The 20,290-nt window shown below is 41.6% G+C and overlaps 1 protein-coding gene across 2 annotated transcripts in view; it reads right to left on the bottom strand.

Annotated features, from left to right (window-relative positions):
* Window positions 1–20,290, bottom strand: part of PPM1E (protein phosphatase, Mg2+/Mn2+ dependent 1E) — a 58,870-nt gene that overhangs the window by 5,312 nt on the left and 33,268 nt on the right. For both annotated transcript variants that reach the window (XM_072353374.1, XM_072353375.1), the window contains exons 2-6: window positions 6,438–6,556; window positions 3,142–3,341; window positions 1,518–1,706; window positions 608–751; window positions 202–295 (exon numbers count right to left, since the gene is read on the bottom strand). In XM_072353374.1, coding sequence (XP_072209475.1) covers window positions 202–295; window positions 608–751; window positions 1,518–1,706; window positions 3,142–3,341; window positions 6,438–6,556 — 746 coding nt within the window. The remainder of the gene's footprint in view (window positions 1–201; window positions 296–607; window positions 752–1,517; window positions 1,707–3,141; window positions 3,342–6,437; window positions 6,557–20,290) is intronic.

Raw genomic sequence — 20,290 nt, 5'->3', positions numbered from 1 at the left:
TCTGGAAGCCCTTTTATTAACACAGCATGGAGCAAGTGGCTCTCCTTTCCTCAGGCTAGAAATTACTCGGAACAGCCCCTCAAACTAGAGGCAAATATAGAGGTTCTGTCCTCAGCTGCATTTCATGTTTTGGTTACTACAAGAAAAGTTTTCATTAAAAGAAAAAACAAGGCAGAAAAAGGACTTAAAGCCCATTCTTACCAATAGCTCTGGAGACTGACAGGCTCCCATTCACCCTCCAGGCTCCAAACCAGACCACACAGCCACCAAGTGCCTCAATGCGTTTTTTCTCATCCTAAACAGCAAGACAACACGGGAGTTGGTTGAATAGAGCTCTTGGTACTTCCTTTTAATGATTCAACAAGTACCTGGCATTTTCACAAACACAGCAGAGTGAGGGCTGGGCAAACCCCTTGAGATGAGAGCAAAGGGTTTGCACACAAATTCATACGAACTTCCAATCAGATCAGATGAACTGGAACACTCTGCTGCTCTGAAACGCACTGAGGAAATGACACGCAGTGTCCCAGAATCCCACATCACGATGACCCCTGTCAGCTTCCACGGCAAACACTGCCCAGGCAGGTTTAAAACAGGCCATTCTCACCTCTCGATCTGGTTTGTGGGGTTTCATCAGTTCCACAGCTTGGCCTCTCCTCACAAGCATAACCTGGGAGTCCCCCAGCCAAGCCACGTGTAACATATTCCCTCGGATGAAAGTCACCACCCCAGTGGTTCCACAACGCAGACTCTGGATGGGGAAAAAAGAAAGTCTATAGTTTTAAGCAAGACAATGAGAACCATTTCAAAACACTTTCCTGCTGAAGTCAAGAACAGAACGTATTGATTTTCTAACGTGCACGCAGCCTGTTCCCAAGGAGAAACAGGACAGCACTTTTCCTACTGTTCTGACTGTTCAGAGCCCCTCAGAGCCACCGCAAGTCACTAATTTTTGCCCTATGACTTGCCTTGAACTGGAATTGCATTTCAGAAGCCAGACTCAGCTGGCGAGATCTGCTGCTGTTCTAGTTGACTTCCTATGCCAGATTCCTATCTGCATCTCAAGTTCTCCACTCAACCCAGCCATTATATGAGTTTAGGAGGCTGAGGAAGCAATCGGTTTGTTCTGGCTTTTTAGAGCTAAGAAAGATTTACACTGTAGAAATGAGGGGGGAAAAAAAAGCCACAACACCCCAAGGACAAAACCTAGTTAGCACATGAACGTAAGAATAGCAGCATCCTTCTTAATGAACTGGATGCTGTAAGAAGTGCATGGGGTGAGGTTTTATGGGACATGAAGACCACCGGTGGGATCAGCTCTATGGACTGTGCATGGACAGCCCTCTGCTGACAGCACTTAGTGCACCCCTGCCAACAAGGCTCCCGTCCAATAGCCCGATGTGCCAGAAACTTGTTCTGTCTCTCATTCACCCAAATCTGGTTGTATTTTTGTTCTGTTTAATGAGTCAGTTGATGCTTTCAGAGTCAGGCCTTTGTCTCCCCTGTAACTCAGTCACCTCTCTGGCTGCCTTCTGGACAAAGCGCTCATCCGTCACCCGGAAGGCTCGGCACAGCGCCTCTGCCGGGTCGTGCTGGAACATCTCCTGATGGACCATGTTCACGTGGAGATGGATGGAGGCATAGATGGCAGCATCCACTCCCCCGTGGCCATCGAACACCGCAAAATAGGCTTGCTCTTCTTGGTCCTGTCAATGGAAACACATTGAGAAAACAACTAAAGGAGAAAGCGGTGCAAACAGTTGGATTGTCTTTAAAACTTTTGAACTTGAGGCTCGTTATGTTCTCTGTGAGCATTCACCAGCATTAAACCACACTTACAGGCAATCTCCGCTGGAACAACGAAGTACTAAGACCTATTTTCACTTGCATCAAAGGGAAATGTGGACAAAAATTCCCACTTCATTGCTAGCGAATTCTACCTGCAAATGGCAGCAGATGCCCTGCAAGAATCACTTGTACAGCTCTCAGTGCTCCTTATGTTCCATTTGCCACAGTTCAGTCACTCAGTTCAAATAGGAAGTGCCATTCCCATCAAATAGAGCAGAAGTTCTTGTGACTATGAAAATCACAGAGAGCAAAGAAGAATCTGATACAGTTCATGTGAAGTCTCCATCAAGACTGAAATCCACCAGGGATAAAATGCCAGAACAGTTAAAACGTGAAGCCAGCTAACCTCTGCTTGCTTTCCCTTTTCTTTCTTTCTTTAACTCGAATCCACATCACTTTCGACGCCTATGTTTAAAACACTCGTATGTACCTGCTCATCAGATAATTAAATGTGATTGCATTTACAAATCAAGTAGAGCAAAATCACTCAGAGTCAAGTTTTCTCTGCTTCCCCTTATCTGTTCAAACAAAGAAGCAATGCTCCGCAGCCGGAGACAGCAACTCCTGTGCCTATTCATACATATAACTCACCAACCCACTGTCAGTGCCAATTCAACCTTGACAGCCATCTCACTGACTGGAGTATTTGTACATTGTAATTTTTAAGTAACAGGCTCCAACACAAATTGGAATAAGAAAGCTGACAATTGACAGGCAGAGGAAACATCTGCCTCTGCTTGCATTAGTATCATTTAAAGGTAAGAATTTGGATAGGGCACAGAAAATGGTTATTAAAGTGACAGAATGTAATAAAGAATCAATTATTCAGCAATCTGATTCCAGTGGTAAAATTCTTGCCGCTTTCTTCTTAATACTCCATGGTGTCCAGTTTTATATCTGAAGGAACCGCAAGCATGAGCACTTGATGGCTGATACAGAAGGGAAGTTGCCCCCCAGTTCCACCAAATAATACATCATGCTTTCTGCATGACAGCAGGTCGCTTCTTCAGCCACTGCATGACTGGTTACGTCAGGACGGGGCAGATACTTACAGTGTTTAGTTAAGTGGCATTTTAGCACGTTGCTCTTTTATTCTGTATACACTAGGTAGAAACTGCATGTCATATAGCTGCTATAATGACAGAATCAACGGAACTTTGTTCACTTACGGCCAGGTTTGCCCTCTGACATTCAGTCTTTCCCAGGTCCATCACAGGTATGGCTTTCATTTTCACAGTAGAAGACTGTCTAGTCCCCCCATGAATGGCAATTGTATTCATTATCTCACTTTACCTCAAGGTTGAAGAGCATGTTGAAGTCTGGAATGCAGACATGCTTGTCTTCCATTTTCCTCCGCATGTTCTTGATGGCGTGGATGGACGTCTCATAATAGCGGTGTGGCTTCGGCTGGAGTGGGAATTCCTTCACCCAGTTGCTGCAGATCTCGTGGAGTTTGCTAAAAACCAAGCGGGCCAGTTTCACTGTCTCGATCTCTGGGGAAAACAAAAGCCACAAATAAAAGGCTGAGAGTGTTAGTGAGAGTTTTTCTCTTGCATACATTTACAAAGATGAAACAAAACCATTTTTGCCAAGTCGTTGAGACGGATGTCAGCAGGGAAATTCTGGCTGCTGATACATGAAAAGAGGAAGCCAAACTTATCATAATCAGCATTCATCAGTGCGAAGCTCATTGTTTGTCTTTTTAATTTAAACAAGCCGCCATGCCTTTGGGGAACTCATTTGCAGAACTGGGAAAATGAAGAGCAATGCGTTTCCTGCAGCACTTGATCCCCTGTGTAGCTCTGCACAGGGTGGTGAAGCCGTGCTGTGGCAGCTCTGACAGGAACTTCTTCATGGCACACAGGATCACACACAGAGAGCACAAACCATTACAGCCAGGTACTGTTTGAGACCAAAGTACCCATTCAAAACAATGTCTTGCTGCGGAACCGAGGCAATGCAGGTAATGAGCTGCAGAAATAATAGCGTTACTTTAAGTTATTTCAGCAGTGTACACATCTAGGTATCTTCTCAGTTTGTTAATATGGGCTTTATCTGGAGGCCAAGATCTCTAGGAGCAAATATATCCTGGGTTCTACTGATTATCATTTGGTTCTGGCCTTGATCTGCAAGAGGAATCGTTAAGCTGGAAATAAGCTATAGAAGGAAGGAGTCCTGTCTTCTTGGTCACATAGCCTTAAAAAATGAAATGAAATAAAAGCAAATGACCAGGTCATCCCACCACCATTGATGCATACCAATTCTCCCATAACACCTGTACCACTCCCACCGGTGTCACTAGAAACCTCTCAGCTGAATAATGTATTTAAAGAGGGAACACGTACAGCCTGAAGTGTCCGAATTCTATTTTTCCAGCAGGAGACTTACTATTCCATTTCTTTTTCCAATGGGCATATATAATGGGAAACACTGTACACTTCAATGTCAGGCAGCTGTTACAATTCAGAGCATGACTCCAAAGGAAGAGAGCAGTAAATGGATTTGCTGTGCTGAGATCCTAAATACCTTTCCCCAGCAGGGAATATGTGTAGTGTCAGCCTCATCAATAATTGCTCCTGAGGTTAAAACAGGAGAAAGGCCCACAAAAGTCAAACCACCCCCTCACAGCTGTAAATTACTCATCACTCGTTAATGCTGCAGCACTGAGCCAGAGCTGACTCAGCTGTCACTGTGGTTGTGTCATGGAGAATTTCATTTCCCTCCTGCTGCTCCAAAATCCCCAGTGTTGGAGGCAGTGCTTAATTGTACCACAGCTAGTGGGAAATCCAGCTCAGGCATTATTGTTCCTAAAGACCGCTGACACGGTTTAGAGGAAAATAAGAGTAAAGAGAATAGCAGTAATCAGATTTTGCTTTTTAGTACTTAAATGTTAAGACCTCTCTTGAAAATCTGGGCAGTGTGACAACAGGGATCAGAACTCAGGTTTGACACGCCACCGAGATGAGATTAAGGAAAACCTTCATCATAAGAACTCCGGTTTCTGACTAGTCAACAACCGATTTTTGTCTTGGTTAGAGAAACCCTGTACATTTCTGGTGTGAAATTATGTGAAATTGCAATATTTATATAAAACCACTGCTTTACCATGGACCAGAATATCTTCTCCATCTTCCTCTCTCTCTGTATTTTCATATTATAATACCTTACAATGAGTCTGCAGAGGTATATTTCATCTTTGAGTACCTTCATTATGACAAGTGAGCTCAACACACTGTCTGAAGACTCAGATTTTTAGTGTCTGCTACATACACAGCCCGTACACATACCACCCAATCTCTGTTTGCATCTGTGTAATACAGATTTAAATAGATTTAAATGGAAATTTCTGTGGGTGTGATTTTTTTTTTATTGTTGAACTCTTTAGATATTCAGCGTGGAGGCTTAGTCAACATTTCCTTGGAGACTGTCAAATATTTATGCAAGTCTCTGAGATCTCAATTTGAAATTAATGAAGGCTGCTCAGCCAGAACAATGACAAATCTATTCCATTTACCTGCTCAGCAGGAGGAGGCAGCAATACCTACAAGAAGGAACCCATCGCATGTTTTTCTTTTTCTCAGTTTTCCAAAGGCTTCTGAGAAATTCACCAGAATCTTCATCTTCAAATACCCGGTTTTATATTTCTTACCTATCCCCAGAATCATTTCTTTTTCAAGTCGTGAAAGGAGGGAATGGGCAAAGTGGTTTGGCAACAGTATTTTCCAGATGGAATGGCAGAATTCCTCTCAGCAAGGATGATGAACGTTGCTCTTTGCTGTAATGAGCATCCCAGAAAGTTTTTCAAGACTGTTTAGTCAGCAGAATCATGAAATTATTTAACGCATGGAAAGCACGAAGCCTTGAGCTGGATGCTGCCAAAATCTCAATAGCTAACAAGGATATATGGATAAAAGGAAATTTCCCTCTTCTGCACGAAACATGTTTGCATTACCCACTGCTGAAAGGAAAGAAACAGATAAATAAGGAGCTGTAGTAAAAGCTAAACTTAATTCTGAATTATTTTCAGTAATCTCTTCCTACACATATTTGACTTTCCTCTAAGGATGAGGAAGAACAACTTGTGCTTGCCAGCAAGCAGCAGGACGCATTGTTGCAAGTGCTTATCAAGAAATCCAGGGCCACCAGACATAGTCCTAGTCCTTATAGAGATGCTCTTAAAATAAAGGAGTGACAGATCTGGTCTAAAGAGAAAAAATTCAATAAAAGACTCAAGTACAGCTGGAGAAAGGAACAAGGTGAAAAAAGATCATTCAATGGTTAAAGTTGAAATTAGACAAGAGTCAAAACCAAGAAAGTTTTAACTAAGAAACTAGCCACTAGTGCTATCTGGAATGGGGTAAATTCTTCATGAATCTTCTCATGTCACAATGGACAATGATGTTACTGAAGTCCAGCCCTATTTAGCTAACTGACAGAGCTAATAATGTGGGGAAAATCTCGTACCAAATCAGTCGGACTAGATGGATCACTTAAGGCACTGATGACTTTAAAATCTATGAATTATCCATAGGACACTGTGGTATGTGGTGTAAAAGAAACTGTATGTTGTTATGCACTGATGTACTTACGTATAATCCCATCGGCGTTGTCCACATGCTTTGGTAAGTAGTGTGCTGAAAGATCACTCTGAAGGACTTCATCTGAAGTCGCTCTAGCTAAAGCAGCAGCAAGAAATGAAGGGCAATTACTAGAAAAGAGAAAAAAAGAAACCCACATGAAGATATTTAGCAAAGCAATTCACAGTCACAGTAATACATCACAACCCTTCTCTATAGAAAAACTGGAGCTTGGACATGTCCAAGACTTGTAAAACCCCTGAGTCTTTGTCAGACAGCACCACAATCTAGCAGCAGGACCTTCCCAAACTTACCATATAGATTTTAATAGCCCCATTTCACTTTTATTTTTCCCCATTTCTTAAGTTTTAAAGTTTTGCTTCTTGCCCTTTATTTGCTTTTCAAATCTAGACTTTAACCCCCCGCAGTCTGTCACGCAATCCTTGTGTTCTGCATATTCTGAGTGTCCATTTTACTCTGTTATCACAAGTCCATTCTGTCCAGCTCCTCCTAAGAAATGGAGCCAGGATTCCGAAGGATAAGAGAACTCTTCAGGTTCCAAAGTTTCCAAAACCTAAGCAACACCAAGGAAAGTTAGGGCAAACTCACAGGATACATGAATTCGATGTGCATTGCATAAGGTTAAAAGGGAATTAAGCTCCCTCGTGGATGTTCTCCATCAAGAGTAAAGTGGCTTTAACTCACTGTAGCTTAATTAAACCTGATAAATCCCGAGGTTAATTAATCTATAGCAAACCAAGGCCACTTGAATGTACATTTTCTCACTGGAGAGGAGTTTAATACTCCTTAATTTATGCATACCTTTGTATTTCCCATTTGTCTGCCTTAGCTTTTCCAGGTGTCTCTTGCTGATGCAGCCTGAAACCTCCAGTTTCCATAGTAATCAGCAGGGGTAACAATGTCCTGCATAAGACGTGTCTATCATTGCAGGACCACACTGAGATATATGAGCTAATTCATTTTCAGAAGCAGCCCACTGACAATGGAACTGCACATCAGCTAGTCCAGGGAGCAGGCAATGAGCAAATACACTTCCTGAGCCTATTTCTTCCACTTAGGACCAGGAATTCTGTGCTCACGCTTTTACCAATGATGGAGAAGAGGCATCAGCCTAGAAGCATCCACAAACTTCAACACACAAAACATGGACCTATCACACTAGTACTGGAACCCAAAAATCATGTGGCAACCATCCCTTGTGTTCACATTTCATTTGCTGCCCAGGAAGTAGAACTGCACTTGGGGATTTCTGATAATTGATACCAAATGTAGCTACAAGCAGTAGGATTATGCAACGGATCCAGGGAACATACATGAACTGCATCCTCCAATCCTTGTTATTCAGAATTCAACGCATCTATAAATTACTTAAATACAAGATTAGCAACGAATATCTTTTTTGCAAATGATATATCATCACAAGACAAGCTCCAGCCCTCCAAGCAATGGCCGAAAGCCACTTGTGCTGTTACTGCACCATCACTAAGAGTATTTCCTGGAATTAGCAGCTGAGTATTCTGCTCACGCAGCACCTCCAGGCCTCAGCACTGCGCCCACTAATGAAGCACGACGGCCTGAGGAAATCAGCTGCCTTAGGACTGGCTCTTCCCAGCACAACACAGGAACTCTGATCCTATTTACATACAGCAGCGCCCGGTGCTAAGAGCGATCAGCAGGAGGAACACTGGGACCTCCTTTACTTTGGGTGCATGTGGAAGCTGATTTTCTCTCTAGTCTCGCCTGCCTTTATTTAGCTCACAAAGAACAGGTTTCTCATTTCTATTATTAGCTTCAATACTCCGGAGCAGCAATACTGGTTGCTGTTCACGTTACATGCAATTTTCATGTTACAACAAAAGTGAGAGATTGTGACGCCCGGGATGGGATAATTATGTCTGCAGTTAGCAACACCATGAGAACAGCATCCTAAAAAAAAGCCATAGAAAGATTATTTATTACGGCACAGCCTAAATAAAGCACAGCAGAAGAATCCACGCTGAAAGCACTTACAAACATACCTCCCTCAGATGGAGCTCGATTCGGGCACAAACAGAACAGGCTGTGTGGGACCCGCAGGAATCCCAGCTGATCCCCAGTCCAGGGCTTGCCCTCAACGTGTCAGTGCAGGAAATGTTGGAAGAGCCAAATTTGTTTTGAACCCCTTATAAATGAGCCCTCAAGAATGTCTATTGGGCAAAGAGGGAACACTGCTGAGTACTGAGACAATGGCTGCCAAAATGGGATGGGATGGGATGGCCACCTCTGTAAGACACAATCGTGAGTGCCTATATCTGCAATTTTGGGGTATTTTATGTACGCTAAGTACGAAACTAAGACATACATTTACAAGTTATGCAGCCAGTCAGAGCATCACCCCTATCAGCTCCAAATGCTATTTACACAACCCTAAAGCCAGTGCTTGCAGTCTCACACAGGAGCTCTTCATCAAGCCAAAGAATGTATTTTCACTACAATTCTAAACCCACACAGACAAAAACTGCTAGAGATGTCATTAGATAAATTAGGGGGGTTTAAGTACATCCTTCCTGGTTCTCTGGCATTGTGGGCGTGTTTAGAACACCCACAGATGCTCTGCAGCAATCCTGGAATAACTCTGCTAAGGTAATAAATCAAGCCTGAAAGCGGGCAGTTTCCATCAATTAATTCTGAGAAAAACAGTCTGAAGTGGGTTTAACTCGGCCCACGTCTTATGATGTTACCAACCTAACACACAACTCTTCTTGCTGATAGCACTGAAGTGGTGAAGAATTGTTTTCTCTGTGCTCTAAACCTGACACAAGGCCTCCTACTGAGGAAAGGGAGCCGGCATGTTTCAAATCCTCATTGCAGAAAAGTTCACCGCTGGGGTTTGAGCGACTTAACAGTTTTTTTTTGTGGAAAAGGTAGAGAATAATAAATCGGCTGAAGGCTTTCCTTCTATGTCTGGCCATTCTTTGTCCTAATAATAACAGCTGCCTGCCAAAGAATTAATTGCCCTTGACATTTGTTCATCACAAAGCTTCTTATGTAGCCTTTATAGGGCTGTGCCATGTAAGCAGCAAAGCGACCAGCTGCAGACAGATGACTTCCTCTTCCTGATCAGCACAACGCCAAGTTCACTTCTCTTACTTCTCTCAGAGGACTTTAGTGGAATTACTTCTCCCCTTCAACAAGCAGCTGAGTGCTCTGGAGCTTCTGCCTGCTTTTAAAACAGGTTAGACTTTGAAGTCTGTCTTTTATCAGGATATTTCATTATTGCTGTAATGAGACAAATGAAGAATTAGGTCCATTATCCTCATTTTTATCATGAAAGAGAATGTTCAGGTACGTACCTACCACGTCCCACTAAACTAAGACCCACACTCAAATGATAACCCTTTCTTGTAGTCCTCAGCTATCCTCACATCTTCCCTTACACAAAGCAAGAAACAGCAGACAAGATCCATGAGGGCATGGAAGGTACTTCATGTCTGCTGCTGGCGTAACAAAGAATTACCTGTTGGCTGGTTGAAAACAAATTCTTCTGCCACGTTCTTATGTTTAAATATTAACAGTCATCAAGTTATGATGAACTGAAACCAGGAGGGCACAGTCTTGTTTAGCACAGTTGAAAGCAAGAACGTCTCTGTCTATTCACTGCTGTGCCACCAGCTCAGGAGCTGACCTCGGACCAGTCGCTTTCACTACTCAGACCTTCAATTCCTCATCTACAAAGAGGGGGTGATAATGTTATTTCCTGGGGGAGAGAAGGAGAAGGAGGAAGGCTGTAGGAGGCTTAATTCAATGTTCAGGAAATATACTGAGATTTCAATATAAGAGCACAAGCAGAGGGAAAAATATCAAGATGATAGCAGGTAATATTTTCAATCTCTGTAAGATTTATGGAGCTATCATAGCTTTTTCTTGCTCCACATTCTCTGTTCTCATATGCTGCCAGAAGCACTAAGTGGAATGCACAGACAAGTAAGAGCTCCAGACAGGCAGGTTTTGCCTGGTGTGGGCAGCTAACACACAGCCATAAACAACTGCACAAAGTAAACACATTTTAAGAAAAGCCGAGACATTTCAAAGATGGGAAGACTGTGAAAGTAAGACATCAAGTTCTTTAGATTTGGTACTGCTGGTGTTCCTGGAGCATTAGCACCGCTGATGGAAAAATGATGCTCCGGACATACAGCTGCCTCTGATCGAATCACAATCAAGAGCCACCAGTGCTGAGAACACTCCCACTGCCATGGTGTGGTGTAACTGATGAGGCATCACCGACTTAAACAAAGCAAGAAAAATGGACTGAAACATACTGATACCTCTCAAAGGTTGAAATAGCCAGTAAATCACAAACCGTACAGTGTTCTTATTACCTCAAGAATCCCCTGGCACTGCAGAGCACCAATTGTTTTAAGTTGGAATGAAATGCCATTTAAATAGAAATGCTATTCAATCTGCTGAAACACAAAACAAATCCAGAGGCAAACAGCATAAAGCATCACACGTAGTTTCACACAGTAATCCAAGACCAAGAACACGACCTGAAAAGAACCAACTAGAGCACATTCCCATCAGACCTTTAATTTACTATGTTAGTAAAAGTCTTTATAGAGATGACAAGCTAACTGTACCCTTTCCAAAAGGCATTACACCAGGGATGCAATTTGGTAAACATTCCTGTGTTAATGTGGCCTGCTGCAAGTTCTTGTTAGAAAGCAAGTTTTGCAAGAATTCAATTTAAGAAAACTCTCATTTGTCCCCAGCCTGTATTTACAAAACACTCCGAAGTCTCACGAGACCTTTTCCAGATGGAGCTTCTCAAACAGCCTGGAAGCCCTTTAAAGAAACCTTTAAAGTCTTTATTACTGAAAGTTCCCATGCTGTGAACTGCAGCAATAATGAACAGAGAAATTCGTTGGGAAGATCCTTTTGCTCCTTACCCAGCTCTGTTCAGCCACCTCCTGTCTGCGGGGACAGCTGGAACAAGGCACAAGCCAAAGGTTTTCTGTTTGTCTCCCAGTGCCTGTACGTCAGAGAGGAATATTCCACCAAGCAGTCCTCAGATCCCACAACAATTACGGGGGTTATTCTAATGATGCCGGACAAATGCTGTTTCCAGCTCTTGTCTCTGAAGGTTCTTCTCACTCACAAAGCTCCGCTTCCCCCATGAGCTCACTGCTCTGCTCTGCCCTGTGCCGTCCTGCTGCTCTGCACAGCAGGTGGAAGCTTGGAAGATTATTTAAAGCCTTGTCATGGTGGACAAATGTGTCTGTTTTTCCTAAAACACACTGAAACCCTGCACTAGATTTCAGCTGCTGCAGTGAGTTACTAAAACAGAGAAAAAGCAAACAAACAAGTGAAGAAACAAACAAAAACAACGACGCACTTAAAAGATTGCATAACCAAAGCTCCTTGAGAAGTCATTTGAGCTGGCAGTGTTGAGGCAGTAAAGATGCTTGATAAATCTGTTTGAAGGAGCTGAAAATGTTCCACACAAGGAAGCTGCTATCTATAGGCTTCACAGAGACAGCTGCCTGGTCACATTCAAAACGATTCTGTCCTTGTGTTGACAGTTGTAAGCAACAGAAATATAATACAAACCATTATAGAAACGCACCGTTTCTGATGAGCCCATATTCTAAACAGAAACTGCAATGGTCTTTATTTACTAAATAATTAACCTTTGGGATTGTGCTCACTGCCATCTCCTAGAGAGTATGAAGAAACTGATATTTTCCTGTAATTAAGTCTATCTTAATTAGACCTAAAAAGATACGGTTTACTGCTCAGACAGTGACTTTAACAGCTGGATTAAGAAACTTCAGTAATATGCTCAGCAGACTGTTTTAAAGCTGTATTAATTCTGTAATAGCTGCATCTTACTTGTCAAGGCATTTAGGGAGGTTATGATCTCAGAAATGTCCCAAAGACTCCACAGATAAATATAGTGAACGAGGATGAAATTATTATCATGAGAACAATAATTTCTCTTTGGAAATCTTTATTAGGCTTGGAGATTTTTGCTGATGGTAAACAGCACAAGTTCTCCTTAATTGCAATCGATGCAACCCTGCATCACAAAATAGAATAAAACCTTATTATTAAGCTTATATGTGGCAATTATTACTTAGTTAAAAATACTTCAGGCACCTTCCTTAAAAAACAAACAAACAATGAACAATTTAAAAATGCCATTAGAAACAACCTATTGCTTGTTCACCACCATAAGGACATTCAGAGGCCTTGGGGTTCATCTTGTTCACAAACTGAGATAAACCACCCTTACCTAAGAAAATAAGATTTGTATTTTTTCCTGTTTCTGGGGGAAAGATTTGAAGAGGCAACAAGCTGCTCTCTCTAGTAAAGCATGTGTGAAATAGGTGTGAATGGAAAACTCTAGGAAATCATGTTTGGTTATCAGATGGAAAACAACTGCAAAAACACAACTCAATGAGGGTGTGTTGGCATCAATCCCACAAAAGGGCTCAGGTGCTGCCCTTATCTGTCAAGGCTTTTTGATAGGAACTTGTGAATAAGGAAGTAAAGAAACCACTGTGCTGCAGGGGACATCAAACTCTAAGTAAAAAGATACAGGGCAGAGAGCAAATTAAAACAACACTGAAAAAAGTCACTCAAGAAAGTGTGTTTGGAAATGATGGTTTATATCCTCTTCTCTATGACCCTTGGGAGAGCTGGCTGCAGAGGGACACCCTACCTGGCTCCTCTATCCAGGCACTGCAGGGGAGGGCTGTGCTGACTCCCATCCTCCGAGGCAGCTGGTACAAGAGCTGCCAGTGAATGCCAAACCCAAGACCAGGCACTTTTCCAGCTGTGCTGACTTGTATCCAACTTCTCCCTCCCTGTCGTGTTTCAGCACACTTCCCATGCAGACTCATAACACACTACTCCAGCATCTGGCTCACCAGAAGTTCTTGGTGGCCAAGTGAAGGACAGGAGCAGCAGGAGCAGGACACACACTGGGAGACTACCAGGTGAATGCATCAGGGCTCAGTCCTGCCCATCCTTACCTTGGAGGGGCCATTCACACCCATTCTGCCTTCACTTGTCAAAAAAATTAACAGGTGATTAGTTATCTTGCAGACTTGAGTTCCTCTTTCAAATCAGATTGAGGACAGCCCCCAAGGTTAAGCTGATGGGTGGGAGGAACCTGGTGGGTAGACAGGACATGCAAGCATCACAGCCTTCTTCCATTACAAACCAGACTTTTGAAATTAACTTTCAGAATGGCATTAGTAGAGTTTTATCCTGTGGCACAGGTCACACAAGGCAACCATTCAGTTTTAGCATACTGTCTTCAGCACGTGAATTAGATTGAGTGCAGCAAGTCCCTCCTTCCTTCCTCCAGAGGGGTAAGTGTGAATGACAGCGCAGAAAGCCAGAAGCTAAAAGCAAGACAAAATGCCAGGCTCACACCTGTGTCTCTGTGATGAGGTATAAATAACATCATGTAGACTGGTGCACATCTAAAACAAAAATAAATGGCTACTGATCACAAACCATTCGCACAAATATTTGTGATCTAATGACCATCACTAATAATGATTGACACTAAAGGGGTGAAATGTGAAGAATACGAAATACATAAATCAGCCTCTGCAAAGCTGTAGGGATTGTCTGTATATTATTTTTGAAGCCCAATTCTTTGATTTCTCTCACTTACTTTCACAATAAGGCAGTTCTGAGGTTACCTGTATTTCAGTCTCTGCAGATCTGATGCCACTTGAATTGAAGCCTGCCTTTAAAATGACAGAAGCCTATGATTACATGAACAACCCTTAGAAAAACAAGATGAATCTTCAAGGAGCAGAAAGCAAAATTACTGCAAGAAACTGAATTCCCAGAAGTGACGATATGATAGTTTTCTTCATTACATCAAAGAGCTGGAGGTACGGAGTTCGCTCTCAAAATCCCATTCCAGGACTAAAGTCCTTCAGAGGTGAATTATACCCACCTGTTATTAAATGAAAGGCAAACCTGAACTTTGAAGGAAGGCAAAGAGAAATTATTTCATTACAGACGTGGACCAGCATCCATGAATCTCAGTCACAACACGGAGCCGTTGGGGCTGTATCTATGCATTAGTCTCTCTATCTAAATCAGAACCTTTTCCATCTGAGCAGCAAGATTCTGACGGATTGGACCATCTTTTATTAAATCACAGCTGCTGCTCTCAAGTGCACCTTAACAAAACTGCAAAAATATTACAAATATTTAAAGATACCAACAAGTCACCGATTTGATGGACAGTTATTGTAATGATGAGATCTGTGGCATAGTTGGTCTCTCACCACCCGAGTCACATGTAATTTCAGGAATTTATAATGAAATAAAAGATCCTTCTCTGTTTTTATTTGTTGTTCTTCAAATTAATCTCTGTAAAAGAATATACACACTGTGCATTCTCTGTTCAGACAGAGGTGCTTAGCATTTGAGTGACATGCATAGCTTGCAACCAAGATCCTCTGACTGGCATCCCAAATACCAGCCACTGCCTACTTAGCAACCCTGTGCTAGGAGTGATAATGATGTCTATGACTATGCAGGATGCATGCTTACCTGAAGAAACACATTTCTTAACTGGAAAACCAATGTCAACAGCTATTATCTCACACTGAGTTTCCCTGCTTGGCTGGGGCCTGTTAAAAAGCTCTAAGGGACATCAAAAATGTCATTGATTTTTTCCTCTCTTTGGCTCTCAGTCAATTTGAAAGTCAGCATAATTCAATATCTTTCTACTAGTTCCATTAGCAAAGAAAGGAACCCATGCCTCAATCCATGCTGCCTTATTGGAAAAAGTAATTTAATTCTACATCTGAAATTGTGCCAACATCAGCACAAAACCATACACGGTATACATAAAACTTAATTTATACATTCTGTATTTTGTCCAGCCAGAATGAGATGCCAACTGAAATCAATGAGAGTGTCTGAAGTTGTCCTGAAGTCATTTACCTACATTCCTTTTATTCCAGTATTTTATGCCCTACTTGGAGTTTTTGATGATCTCTCCTTTGTAAATCATATTCATGTCACGCCACCTAGAAAAGTTCGTGCTGCAGAAAGCCTTGTTGCAGCAGACACACTTTGCCCTGAAAAGTTGGTGCATATCATTTACTTATCGCTGATTCATCTCCTATTTTTCTCTCTGTTAAAAATAAACTATCACTGATGTTTTCCTTACCTTGAAGAGAAATACCATATAAATTCAACACGTCCACAAACAAAAGCTCACTAAGTATCACCCCATGCAATGCATTTATTTCAAGTCACATTCCCATGCCAAAGCTCTCTGACCGCTGGCCAAGAAAGAAAAATGTATTGAGCTGTGTTGTAGCTTAGTGCTTTATTTCATGCAAATGAAACAAAAGGCTTCATAGCAGAACATACTGCTCGCCTCCTTTATATCTCCAGCGTAGAATGTTATTAAGGCAAATCAATGTAAAACAAGCTCTCAAAAAAAAAAAAAAAAAAAAAAAAAAAAAAAAAAAAAAAAAAAAAAAAAAGAGGGTGAAGGCAATAAATCTACAGAGCCCATTCATTGATACCACCGAGTTATCCCCCACATAACTGTGCCTGTACTGAAATATTTGGCTTCAGGTAAATGAGAAAAATAGAAGCTGCAGGCCAGGATTTTCAAATGACATTTGATCACTTTACTTCTTTCAGCCCCTTGGACAAATATCAAATATAAGCAAAACACACCCCAGAAGATTTACGACCACTGAGTCAGCAGAGAATGTTCTCTTTCTCCCTTCTCTCTCTCGTGAAATGCAGTTCATTGTACAAATGGCTTGGGTGTTTATGCCAGATGTGAGATTAGATAATTAGTCATCTCAGTCCTGGATGTCAACTCTTTTGTGATACAGAATTTATTCCAAATGCACCATTTATAATCAGTTGACTTGCAAAAGCGTTCTCACGTTATACAGTAATACATCTTATGATGTACAGCCAAATATCTGCCACTCCACAGCAACGTACTCTATTTCTGCTGTAGCAACACCCAACCTGAATTTATCCCTTCCAATGGATTAATTTTTTGTCTGTAGAATAGGGATAATGACATTGACCTTCAGAAAGCCATTCCAACTCTAATGGTCAATAGCACCAAGGAGGGGTGGGCATTGTTAATTAACCCTAAATCAGGAAAGAAATGAGAACTGCAATTCATTTGTCACTGATCACTGGAAAATAATGCTGCTTTTTTGTCTACTAATATAAACAAAATCTATACAGAGCATTTAAAAAACACTTTACAGATAAACACATAACCACAAATACATACATATATTATGGACAGGAGCAAACTAAAGATTTAACTGTAACCTCAGTGTTGAAATTACCAACAACGACGCACACAACAAGATACTGAAGGGGGAAATAGTGCTACAAGATCTGTGTGCATGCTCTTGTATACAAACAAACCCTTGCTTACTCTGGAAAGATCACATCCTAATTCCCACTGACACTTATCCTTGGCAGAGTTGTAGGGGATACTAGCAGTAGATTTTAAGTTTTTCTTCTTCAAAAGGACAACCAAAATGTTTTAGCCACTCTGTTTCATGTTGAAGTCCCAAATGCATTCTATTCTACTGAGCTACATAGTTATTTCAGTCATTCTTAATAAATAGCAGTTGCCAGTCGTAGTTAAGCCAACTGATCTGAATTATTTATAGTGTTGAGGAACAGAAAAGGAGATGAAATGCATAAGGGCTTTCAGTTGTTCTTGTCTGAATGACACAATGGCAGCCTTTAGATGTTTTTCCACAGGCTGGTGCTGTAAAATACTCTGCTTCCAATGCTGGTTTAGAAGATTTCCTGAAAATACAACAGCCAAACCTACCACTACCCATCTTCAAAGATCATAATCACAAAGAGCAGGTAAGAAAGATTTCCCCAAATATAATCATACATACATACATACATACATATATATATATTAAGAGAGGAAGTTATATATATATATATAGTTCTATATATAAATGTATATATATGTATAAATATATATATATGTGCATATCAGTTGAACATGACCTGTTTGATCAGATCAAAATCCATGCAATGAGGTACATATCTAATAATCTCCTTTACCTCTATTCCTTCATCTTTCTGCTGCAAAAAGAAGCCCAGCTATCATCTTCATTTCACGACGGCAAATCCGATTTCACATTCAAGAGCGCAGTGTGGAAATCTCAAGCCTCATCTCCCCTCTCTGCCTATGTTTTTAAGAGACCACATCATGAGACACTGCACACATGAAAAACAACAGGAACAGAAATTATCTTGGCTACACTTGACAAATTATGTCAAACATGGCAGCTGAGGTTACGCTCTTTGTGGCTTAAAAATGCATTGAAATGCTCTGCCTTGAGTGACTGATGGGATAGTGTATGTCTGCTGACCTGTGTCTGGGGAACATCCTGCTTCCCCACCATGTATGCACATCACAGAGGACTGCGCCCATGTGAAATCCACTACGCAGGATCAGTAGAGCTGTGCCCACAAATGACAAGGAGAGATTTACACTTGGATACTGCAGAGAGAAGAACTGGGGGAGTAGTTGTAGCACCATAAGCTTAAACCAAACAGTTTTCCCTTTTATAGTTCACCTTCGTTTTCTATATGGATCTATTTATAGCAGGAAATGCTGCAATTTGTGGCATCTCTGAGGAGTAAGAAGAAGGAAAAAAATGAAAATCCAGAGAGGTAAAAAAAAAACAAAAAAACACAACCCTAAACCAATACAAAAAGAACAGAAATCTTTATCTACACAAATACTAAAGAAACAGGGGGAAAAAGTCACTCTCAGCTCGTGTGAGGGTATCAGAAACTGGCTCCATCACATGCTAGGTTGTAGGGATAAGCCACAGTATCCAAGCCATCAGGCTCAAGAGACACAGCCCTCTGTGCTGCCCCCACTCCCCTCCACAGCTGAGCCTCCAATCTTCCTGTTCAAAGACTCATTTAAAAGCTGCGCTGTGATTTCACAGAGACAGCTGCGCTGAGGATACCGTATGACACAGGAGTGACCGTGCTCAGAAGAAGAATATGGCTTTTGCTTTGGGTAAAGCAGGTCCTGAGCCTGCACAGCATAACAGCTCGCCTGCAGCGTACGTCTATATATAGCTCTTTTTGTGCACAAAGGCTGCATGTATCCATCCTGAGCAAGCTGAGGATTTCCAACAAGTCTGCTGTGCTGTAGCCTCTCTCCTGTCCTGAAAGAGGCAGTGAATTATTTAAAACTGGGAAAACATGTTACAAAGTTATTTTCAGCACCACTTCAAGACAAGTCTGTTAGAAGGTCAGGTGAAAATAAGAGCTACCATCTCTAACAGCAATGGCATTACAAAGTAAGTCTTGTAAGAATTAGAGGCATAGTTCTCCTACCTTGGACTGCTCAATACAACTCGTATTCCACCTGTCCATCCATCACAAACTGGATCTGTGCTATTAAGAAAAGGCTGGTTCTTTTGCAAAGTGGTATTTGTGGCATGTTACTTCGTATGAGCCACGTTGCACTGACCCACTCATCTCACCCACTGCAGGGCAATAAAGCTGCCCCCACTCCACGGCAGCTGACAAAAATAACCCAACACTTGGTCTTTCTCTCTGCTTCTCTCAAAGAAGATTGTTGTCTTTTCCATTAAGTTTATTATTAAACCTGTGATCTCTTCAGCAGGCAGACAAGCTCTAAATATAAAAAAGACTCTGTTACATAATACCTCAAGAAAGGCAGCAGCACACAACTGCCTGTAGACAACATGACCCTGTGTAATGGAAAAGTGGGAAGGGGTGAAGGTCTGTGTTACTGTCCTGCTGTCACCAAGTGCCTAGACCTGCATTCATGCTGCATACAGCCAAGCAGAGCAGAACATGGAATCACATAACGTATGTGTAAGACTTGGGTTTTATTTTTACAGCAGATAAACAAATGCAAACAAGCAGTGTTATCTGGAGGTTGGTTCAGGTTCTAGCACAAACTTGCTCAGATCAGAAGACATCTTCCTCAAACAAGAACTTGTCTGAAGCTCCGTGAAGCATGATTGTAAATAATACACTGCTGAGGACTGACTCACCCACAGGGATGAGTGGGCTCAAAGCTTCTTCAAATGGAGCAACGTCACAGAATCAGCAGTTAGGAGAGGTGCTTAGGAGTCACACTGTCAATTGCATGTGCAGGGAGTGATATGCAGAGAGGATATGAAATCAAAATATTAACAAAAAATAAGGGACCTTTGGGGACAAATATATCTATATATCTATAATCTACAGGTAAGTTATCACTTGCACTTTCTACAGACACACAGGTTACATTGGATGAAAAAGAGCAAATCCCTGATTATGGATGGGAACAACACACAGCTTTTTTGAACAAACAGCAAAAAAAAAGGTCCACACTGAAAACAAGAGGGAATCTCTATAGGAACTGGACTTTTCCAAGCTAAAATTTAACCCAGCAATGTGAATGTCCCATGATTGAACATTCCATGATAGGGTTTTCCATGAAATGAAAACAATGAGATTCATGCAGCCCTTGATGTCTCATCCCCCAAACAACATCACCATCCTCTCATCTTTCTTATTAACACTGACTGGAAAGTAAACACTCAGCACCTGTAACTGAAACACAGGCATACAAATCTGTGTCGATGTGTTTTTAAACGCGATCAGTCAGCACAGATTCTGTGGGACAAGAAGGGAAATTATTAAAGCAGACAGAAGATCAGGACACACAAAAGCACGTAGTGAGCTTGGAAATGACACCATTAAGACACTGTGCCAAGTAGTATTTTGAAAATGAAGAAATTTGATCAATTCTGCTCCCCAAACACACA

The sequence above is a fragment of the Excalfactoria chinensis genome, chromosome 19, assembly GCF_039878825.1.
Source record: "Excalfactoria chinensis isolate bCotChi1 chromosome 19, bCotChi1.hap2, whole genome shotgun sequence".
NCBI lineage: Eukaryota > Metazoa > Chordata > Aves > Galliformes > Phasianidae > Excalfactoria > Excalfactoria chinensis.
Note: the sequence above shows the minus strand (reverse complement) of the source record. Positions and strands in the feature narration are given on the sequence as shown.